This window comes from Benincasa hispida, chromosome 5 (assembly GCF_027475165.1).
Source record: "Benincasa hispida cultivar pf3 chromosome 5, pf3_genome.v1.1, whole genome shotgun sequence".
Classification (NCBI taxonomy): Eukaryota; Viridiplantae; Streptophyta; class Magnoliopsida; order Cucurbitales; family Cucurbitaceae; genus Benincasa; species Benincasa hispida.
This window is the reverse complement of record NC_143482.1, coordinates 64029006-64039152: the sequence shown is the minus strand read 5'-3', so window position 1 is coordinate 64039152 and position 10147 is coordinate 64029006. Positions and strand designations below refer to the sequence as shown.

At 30.8% G+C, this 10147-nt stretch overlaps 1 protein-coding gene across 2 annotated transcripts; it reads right to left on the bottom strand.

Annotated features, from left to right (window-relative positions):
• Positions 1-451: 451 nt before the first annotated feature.
• On the bottom strand, positions 452-10058 carry LOC120078722 (disease resistance protein At4g27190-like). 2 transcript variants are annotated; one of them, XM_090313752.1, is made up of 6 exons: positions 7485-10058; positions 6719-7237; positions 5460-6335; positions 3987-4024; positions 2983-3020; positions 452-2832 (listed from the first exon to the last, which is right to left on the bottom strand). In XM_090313752.1, the coding sequence occupies exons 1-3, from the start codon at positions 10023-10025 to the stop codon at positions 5460-5462; spliced, it is 3936 nt and encodes a 1311-aa protein (XP_090169878.1). In that variant the 5' UTR covers positions 10026-10058; the 3' UTR covers positions 452-2832; positions 2983-3020; positions 3987-4024. The 2 variants fall into 2 exon arrangements, with proteins under 2 accessions (XP_090169878.1, XP_090169879.1); XM_090313753.1 differs by having other exon boundaries at positions 452-753.
• Between the last annotated feature and the right edge of the window lie 89 nt (positions 10059-10147).

Sequence of the window (10147 nt, the reverse complement as noted above, 5' to 3'; positions counted from 1 at the left end):
CTTCGTTTGTAGCACTTTACAACTCCTTGTACTAACTACAGAGTGAGTCGCATCCGATAGTGTTACCAGAATAAGGCACCTAACCTTATTCATAAACTATAGATCATTTTGACTATTTACTCGAACATGATCCACTTTTATGTCTCCACATAAAATTCAAGTACTCATGTAATAGTCATGGATCTTTTAGTTTATTGGATTTATTTCTAAAACGAAATAAGCAATTCATATATTCAATAACAACTTAATGAATTTTCAGAATAAGTTTTATTGTTTACAAACCACAAGTTTTAGGACATAAATCCAACAAATATAACAACTGAACCCACTCTGATACCAATTGAAAAACGTACAAACAGTCAACTGAATATATAATGATGGACACAATGATGCTGATAAAAGTATTAACACAAAAGAAACAAGCAGAGAAGAAAAATAACACATTATATGGTAACCCAATTCGATATAACTTTACCTACATCTGGGGGGGCATAGTGCCCAAGTTAAAAAGAAGCTCAATATTATTTAGAAAGTTTAGAAGAGAAACTACTTAACTAATAGAACGACTATCATGTAATAGAGTAAACCTTGGATAGGCAATTTGTTTATTCCCCTAAACTTGACGTCACCTATCTCAAGATGTTTTCTCAACTCAGCTTTATTGATCTTGTACATTTAGGCTCCCCCTAAACTCAACGCTTCTCTTCAAAGATTTACCCACACACGATAAAGAACCTGCAGACCTTTCTGTTTCTTCGCTTTCAGCAATGGTCACACAAAAATGACAATTAAACATTCAGTTTCGAAAAACCTCGATGAGAGCATTCTCATACTTCCTTTTATAATAGTATCAACAAGGAAGTTACAAATAAGGAAATCAGCAAGATCGGAACATTCCAAAACAAACAACCGAACAGTCCATCACGAAGTCAACAAGAAAAGATTCAATATTTCAATAAAAGAAAATTTATATGCCAAATAAAAACAATCACACTCTTCAATAGGGGTTTGTAGGCAAGATGCTCTTACTTCCTTAGACTGCATATTTAATTTTATATTGATTTACCTCTAATTTCTTCTTGAATCATTGAATCATGAGTACTGCACTCTTGGATTAACCCACTTTTACATGAATCAATCGATCAAATAAATTGTTTTCCAACTCTAGCTTTTTAACTTCATTCAACAATGTAGTTTTTCCAACACCTCCCATACCACATACTCCAACCTTGTTGCCATTAGGATTTGTAGTGCATCCTTTATTTTTTAACCACTAAAGTTCTTGACTCAATTATTGGTAATTTGTAGGGAGAGTAGAAGAATTAGTATCTGGGAGAAGGTACAGGATAACCGATGTTATATTTGTTAAATTGTCTTCCTTCATTTATGAGTTGAACACAATATTTCCCACCCTCTTCTTTGCTTTTCTAGATAGCTAATGTCGTTGGACAAAATTAAAGCATGAGGGATTAACTGTTTCCTTTTGTTATGCCATGTCTAGAACTTCCTTCACATTTGTGGGGCTCAGCTGAAATTTGGGTAAAGGGCTTTTGAGTGGGCATGTGATGTTTGTGTTGGAGTCATAAGGGTTTGACAGTTGTTTAGAAAATTGATTTAAAAGAACAGAGAGAGGTAGAAATTGGAAGAACCTGATTAAGAAAGGAGAAAAGTTTGATTTTCTTCCTTCATTTCAAGCGTGAATCCATGGTGAAGAATTATCATGTGGAACATGGACTGACTGAAGTTTTGGACAAACTGAGATCAGAGCAACTTATGCTAAACTGAAGTTTTGGATAACGGGGCAATTATAATGTTGTTTATGCAATTATAATGTTGGTCTTTACCAACACCAAATTTGAAGTATGTCAGGCTAGTATGTAACGTTCATCATCGAAAGTAAAGATCTAATCAAATATTTTCTTAAGGACTTTATCAATTAAACTTGAATAAGTCGGTAAGCATTAGAATTTCCTTAAAGAAGACAAATCCTTTTCATGTCAAAATTAATTCCTTAAATGAGTAGCCAAAAACATTAACTTCTAGACGCTTCAACTATAAACTAGAAATCTAATTTAACTATGTCACTCTTTTAAAGTTAAGACATTTCATGCAAACTATGAATATTTAGAGAAATTCTACGCAAATGCACACATGAGATAGTCGACACTACTTGATTACACTCAACACAACAATTATGGATTGTGATTTGCATTTAACAGATTAAACATAACTTAATTTATTGAGACGTCAATTCAATAGAAGTAAGCACACTCATGGTTAAAACAACACTTAAAAGATAAATAAAAATTAGAATGTTATAGCAAAATTTCAATATAATGCCACAACCTTATATTATCACTAAGTCTGACAAACCTCTAAACTAGTGAAAAGAACTTGGCGCCTCACATTAAGACATAGCTCAAAATTCACTTGGAATTTATGAAACCTAAGAATATAGATGAAAAGTGAGGGTAAAATAAAAAATAATAAAAAAAAAACAAACAAAAAAGAATAAGAAGAATAAGAAAGAGACACGGATAGGTTCTTCAACCAAATAGATACTTTCTTCAAAAGTTATGACCTAAAAATGGAAATTACTCATTTATAAGAAAACACGATAATGTCAAGCACATGCTACCTAAATTTTCAAAAGTGTCTAAATGAGCAAGCCACATATTTGATCAATGTCCATAGTGTATCCACGTTGTCTGCTCGAGTTTATTGGCTTGAACTCTTGTTTTTATCACTCGGTTGTTCAATTTAGATTTGATTAACTCCAATTTAATTCAATTCCTTTTAAATACCTCAAAACGACCTCGAATCACTCCATTTCTACAAAATTGAAAATAAATCACTTGATATCAATAAATCTGGCCTAAATATAGGACATGAAATAGTACATTAAATGTACTATCATTATAAATAAATGAAGTGTGTTTCATTGAAATTAGGGCAAGCATTCTATAGTCACCATATACTTACCTTTAAATGATAGAATCTTCACCATCTTTCTTTTCGTTCTGTATAAGATGCGCACAAAAGAAAAATATATTTATAGTTAGATATAATAATAAATGAACATTATATATTTTAATTTTGTTACCCCATTCACGATTCCACAAGATTTTATGACATAGTATTAAAAAATATATATTGCTAAGTACAAATAAACAACTTAAATATTTGTTCATGAAGGCAAAATCAGTATAGTTCAACTGACATATTATTTGAATTATCAACTTCGAAGTTAAGGATTTGATTTTTTAACTCACATTTAATTCCATACTTCTGCAAAATATATATATACATATTTGTACACGAGAAGATACCTTCTTAATTGACCGTTGAAAGAATTTTAGTATACTATAAATTGATTTGAAAGGATAACTAAATTAAGTTTTTAAAGTGAAATTATTAAAGAAAGAAAATAATTTCTTATTAGTAATTGGTTATATTAAAATAATTAGATAATATAGTACAGTAATAAAATATGTTGGTGTAAAATGAACTTAAAACTCAACAATATTTCAAACATGAACATACAATTTCAGTCTTCCTCTTACCCAAATTTCCAAAACTGTCTAAACGTGATAGTGTTGAGGTACATGCTACATAAATTTCCAAAAGTGTCTAAACAAGTAGGTGCACGTAAAGCCCATAGTGTCTCAACGTTGTCTACTCGAGTTTATTAGCTTGAACTCTTATTTTCGTGACTCGGTTGTTCAATTTAGTTCCGATTAACTCTAATTTGATCTCAATTCTTCTTAAATGCTGACCTTGAATGACCCAATTTTTTTTCTTTAGAAAAAAGGGAAAATAAAGCACTTGATATCAACAAATCTAGCCTAAATAAAGGACGTGAAATAGTACATTAAATGATGGAGTGTGTTTCATTGAAATTAGGATAAGCACACTATAGTCAGTGCATAAACTTACCTTTAAATGATAGAATCAGGATAAGCACTCTAGAGTCAGCATAAACTTACCTCTAAATGATAGAATCTTCACCATCTTCCTTTTCATTCTATAGTATATAAGAAGCGCGCAAAAGGAAAAAAACATAGTTAGATATAATAATAAGTGAAAATTATACATTCTAATTTTGTTACCATATTCAAGATTCCACAAAATTTTGTGATATAATATTACAAAAATTATATGGCTTTGTTAAATACAAATATAAGCAACTCAAATCTTAGTATATCGGCCAAAATTAGTATAATTTAATTGACATAATATTTATACTATAGACTTCGAAGTTAGAGATTTAATTTCTCATTAGTCACACACTTAATCCAATACTTTTATTATATATATAGATATATACCTTCATTTCAAACTGCCAACCTTTTTTAATTGAGTCTTGAAAGAATTAGAGTATAATATAAATTGATTTTTAAAGGATATTTTAAATTAAGTTTTCAAAGTGAAATAATTAAAGAAAGAAAATAATCGCTTATTAGTAATTGGTTATACTAAAATAATTAGGAAGTACAGTAATAAAATATGTTGATAGAAAATGGTCTTAAAACTCAACAATATTTCAGATATGAACATACAATTTCAGTCTTCATGTTAAGATTAATTGAGAAGAAGGCAAATTGAAATTATCATTCACAAAAATTTCTTTTTTTCTTTTTTTCTTTTTCTTTTTTTTTTTTTTTTTAAAAAAATTAAGTCTATAGACACTATTTCATCTATAAGTTTATTCTTTTGTTATTTACTTTTTATCAATAGTTAAAAAACCAAACCAAATTTTGAAAACTAAAAATTAGACCATGTTTGGTAAACATTTCATATTTTATTTTTGTTTTTTTTTAAAATTAAGCCTATTTCCTCCTCATTTCTTATCATTTGCATTTTTTATTTGTACAATTATTTAATTCTTTGCCAAATTTTAGAAACAAAAACAAAATTTAAAAAGCTACTTTTTTTTAGTTTTCAAATTTTGGCTTGGATTTTTAATCCATTGGTAAAAGGTAGATAATAAAGGAAGAATTTAAAAGCAAAAGTAATGTCTACAGGCTTAATTTTAAAAAACAAAAACAAAAAATGAAATGAATATCAAACCGGACCGTAGCTTTTCAAAACTTGCTTTTGTTTTTTTGAATTTGACTAAAATATCAACAATTGTACTAAAGAAATATCTAAATCATGGTAAAAAATGGAGATGAAATATACTTAATTTTCAAAAACCAAAATGTTATTAAACAGAATCTAAATTATTATAAATTTGAAAGTACAAATATTAAATCATTATAAATCAAAGTTTATAAACTAAATGATTATTTCTGTGAAAGTTTAACCCTAAAATTATATATTTTAAAGAGTAGATTAGAAAAGAAAGAAAAAATGTCAGTAAAACAAGGATAATGTTATTTTTTTCTTTTTTGTAACATTAATTGAAATTAAATGGAAATAATGTTTACAAATGAGATTGAAATAATTGAGATGCATACCTAATGTTTTGTGAACAAATTTTTGATGCTTCTGAGAATCTCATCGTTCCAGGTGTCTTCAATAATGGCATTTATTCCATGAGTTGTCGATAATTTTTCTCTCTCCATGGACATAAATAACAATTTGGGCGCACTTATTTTTCCATATGAAAATGTCTTCATTTCAGGACATTTTTTTATGTCCAATATCTTCAAGCAGAAGAACTTAAGTAAGCATTTTCCAAAGCAAAAGCAAGTCAATCTTGGTAAATTATACAATTCCAAATATTCCAATCTATTGAAAACAATTTCTTCTTCCCTGCTTTCTTCTTCTTCTTCTGCCACATCAACTATACAACTCATTTCTGTACAATTTGTTATGGACATTCCCTTGAGATTCACTAGATCCTTCGCAACCGAAGACTTAAACAAATGCATCATTCCAGTGCAATAATCAACTGCAATACGTGTCAAATTGAAGAATGTAATTGATGATGGCAGTAAATACTTCAGTTTCTTACATCTTTCTATTTCAATCTTTTCCAAACTATCAAAGCAGCAACTTAGGTTGTCATCCCACACGTGTGTAAGGTCAGGAAGATTATTCAAAGTTAAATGCTTCACTTTTACAACAGTACTACTTTCATAATTCCTGTTGCTTTCTTTTCCATTCTTAAATACTTTTACTAATTCGAAGACATGTTGAAATGTGATATTTTCAATTCCGTATAATATTTGATGCATTTCGAATGGAAAATTAACCATGTCCTCATCCTTGGAACCAATCACTTTTAGATCTTCCAGTTTGGGAAATGAATCTGGTTTAACCCAACAGCTTCTTCTTTTGACCGATTTGCAGTGGGTTACCCAAAATCTCAAGCTTGGGAATAATACAATCTGAAAAACAAATTTTGTAATTATTATTAATAATCATTTTGTTTCCAGTTTTTTTTTTTCTTTATAATAGTCAAGAGAACGTTTCCAAAAAACAAAAAAAAAGATATTAATGAAGTAACATGCATAAATACCATTCATTTACCTGAACAATTACATGTACCTAGAAGTTCATGTATCTAGAAATTAAAAACACGTGTATTGAAAATGTATCTAGCTGAATTTCTAACGAGTAGTGTTTGTAAGCATAAATTTTCAAAAACATAAAACAAGAAACAAAATAGTTATGAAATGAACTAACATTTGTTTTTTTATAAAAAAAAAAAAGGATGAAGGTTAGTACCAAAATATATAAAAACATAAAATATTTGAGAAAGATGCATTACCTCATGGGGAACCAACTGGGAAGCTTCATCCTCTGCAAATGTTTCAATTTTACCATTTGCATGTATTCTTTCAATTTGCTTCATATGATTGATGAAGGAAGCTGGAAAAAGAGTCTTAAGCTGAGGACACTCCTCCACCATGACATCCTTTAGATTTGAAAAACTCGGAAGTACTTCACGGAGTGGATCGCTACTCCACACATGCTTTAAGTTGGGTAGAAAAAGTAACGATAAGATTGACAATGGCACTGCTTGCTGGATGACATCACTGTCACTTGTCGGCTCTTCAATTTCAAATATCCTTTCTACTAAGTTACAACTATGAACTTGTAATGTGTTTAAGGAAACGAGTGATTTTACCATACGTGAAGGAAACATGTATGTTAATTTATGGCACTCATTAATACAAATCTTCTGGAGTTTGCAATAAGAATGTGTAATTAGGCCATTATTGTGCCACAACGTCTTCACATTTTTTTCTCTTTTAATGTCCAAAACCATCAATTCAGGAAATAAAACCTGCAATTTATATCCTAATATGGTGAAAAAGAGGAGTAAAAAGAAATTAACTAAATTTCTTTAAATATATATAGATTCCATTTGATAATCATTTTCAAAATTAACTAAATTTGTTTAACAATATAATTTCTTGTTTTATTTAAATCTCCTTACACAAACTCAAAAAAGAAGAAGTATATATCTAGAAAATGAAAAATCGTAGTTTAAATAATCAATTCTAAGTTGTAACCATAATTTGTTGCTTTACCTGAAAATCAGGAGTGATATCCCCAATCCCACGTTGCATATCCAAGTCTTCGTCCTCGTCTTCGTCCTCGTCTTCGTCTTCGTCCTTGTCCTCGTCCTCGTCCTCGTCCTCGTCTTCGTCTTCGTCTTCGTCTTCATCCTCGTCTTCACTAAAGTAAATTTTTGCTTTGGAATTATTGTTAATGCAAATATTTAGTTGCTTCAAATGAGGATAACTTATATTATTTCCACTTGGATTGTAAATAATCTTTGTAAAACCCACTGAATCTTGTACATCCAGTTGTTCACATTTTTGTAATAGTATATGTGGTATCTCACCAATTGAATCAATGGGTGACTTTATATGAAGAATCAAGATTCTTGCCCATCTCTCATTCTTCATGGCGTACCCAGCACCAACATGAATACAAAATTTTTCTAAATTCTGCACTCTTTCTATGCTTAACTCATTTGACAGAGTGTGAATATTCGGAATTGTTACGTTTAAATATAAAAGATGTGTAAGACAATTCAATTCCGAAAGTTCGGCATTCTTAATCAATTTCTTTTTGTAACTTACGTTCTCTCCCCATCTTTTGAAGTCCGTCTCTAAATTTAACTCCTCTAGCCTTGTCATATTTGCAATAACGTTTGGATGAATAACCTTCAAGCTAGAACAGTTCGCAAAATCCAACACCTTAAGTTGTGTCAATTCACTCATAGTTACGGTCACTTCTTTAATTATACAATGATGAATCCTCAAAATTTCTAATTTCTTTAGCTGACTAATTGTATCAATATCAATAGATCCACAGTTTGACAAGCACAATGTTTGAAGGTTCTTTAACGATTGGGTTAATGATGTCAATTGTGGTTGACCCAAATGCGCAACTCTCACATCCAAAACTCGAACCCCGTTCATTCCTTCAAAAAAAGCAACCGGAATCGGAATCACTTTATAATCCAAAAGAACGTTTCTTAATATTAACAGCTGAAGGTTTGGAAGCTCTAACTTTTGGGGATAGTTGAGAAACTCCGAACAATTTAAATAGATTGCATTATAAGTTCCATGTCTATCATTTTCCTGCAATTCCTTTTGTCCACTCCTATAGGTCAATGATGACATCTTATCTGTCTTTGATGCAATGTATTTGCCAAAATCGTGTATCACATCGTGGATTTTAACGTATTCCTCCCCTTCTTCTTCATCAGGCGCTAGAAGTAAATTAGAGGATTTAAGATCATCAACCAACTTAATCACTCTATTCCTTGCATCTTCCCAAGTATTTATGTGATTTAGAAATCCCATACCCACTGCATACATCTGCAAATCCTTCACATAAATCCTGTGATCATCTGGAAATACACTACATAGAAGCAATACTAACTTAGCTTCATCTTCTATTGAATCGTAACTGAATTGAAGACAAGAATACAATCGGTCACTCACTCCTGAAATATTCACTACAACTGGATTTTTCAATTTCTTGAGAGCATCCTTCCATATCTCTACTCTCTTTCCCTTCAATGCTTTTGCTATAACTTTAAGTGCAATTGGTAATCCTCCACATTCATTGACCACATCCTTCGCTATTTGTTGTATATATCCATCTTCAACATACTCGCCAACTATTGCGGTGAAAAACATCCAAGACTCTTTTTTCGTTACAGGATTCACCTCAAACAACTTTTCTATATTCATTTGATTTGTTAATGTATGTCGAGAACGACTTGTCATAAGTATCTTACACCCTTCCGTCCTCGATTCTGAACGACAAGGAATCCCAAACTCTTTTTCAAGATCGTAATCCTTCCACAAATCATCCAACATAAACAAGATATTCTCTTTCCTCTCAATAATATGAGTTTGTAGGAGAGATGCTGTTATCTTCCCACATTGCATATTTAATGCACCTCTAATTTCTTCTTGAATGTCGATTACACTCTTGGATTGACCCACTTCCACCTGAATCACTCGATCAAACAAATTGTTTTCCAACACTAACTTCTTAACTTCATTCAACAACGAAGTTTTCCCAACACCTCCCATACCACATACTCCAACTTTGTTCACATTAGGATTTGCAAGTGCATCTTTAATATTTTCAACCAATAAAGTTCTTGACTCAATAATTTGATAATCTGTAGGGATGGTAGGACAATTAGTATCTGAAGAAGGTACAGGATAACCAATACGATCTTTATTAAACCTTCTTCCTTCATTTATGAGTTCAGCAATATCTTCCACCATCTTCTTTGATTTTCTAGATAATCGATGTCGTTTGACAAAATTAAAGCACGAGGGATTAAGTTCTTTATTTTGTTTTGTCATGTTCGAAACTTCCTTCACATTATCCAACCACTTGGTAACTTCATCGAAAATTGCATTCCCTTTGCCTTTATCTTGACTAACCAAAATTTGCACGGTATCTCTAGTAGTCTCGAGAGTTTTATGTTTCTCTTGAAGTTTCTTGACATTTCCATTGTAACGAAAGAGGTAACCTAGTTGATGCAAAATGGGTCTAATTGTATACTCCACTACCACCCCGACTACAGCATCCATTTTTTGTTATGTTTCTTTTCTCCCGTCAAATTCTTTCTTGTCCCTGCACTAAAATGATCTAAAGAGTTAAGAACGAAAAATTATTATCCATGCTAACAAGAATGGATTAAATTAGAGCAAAC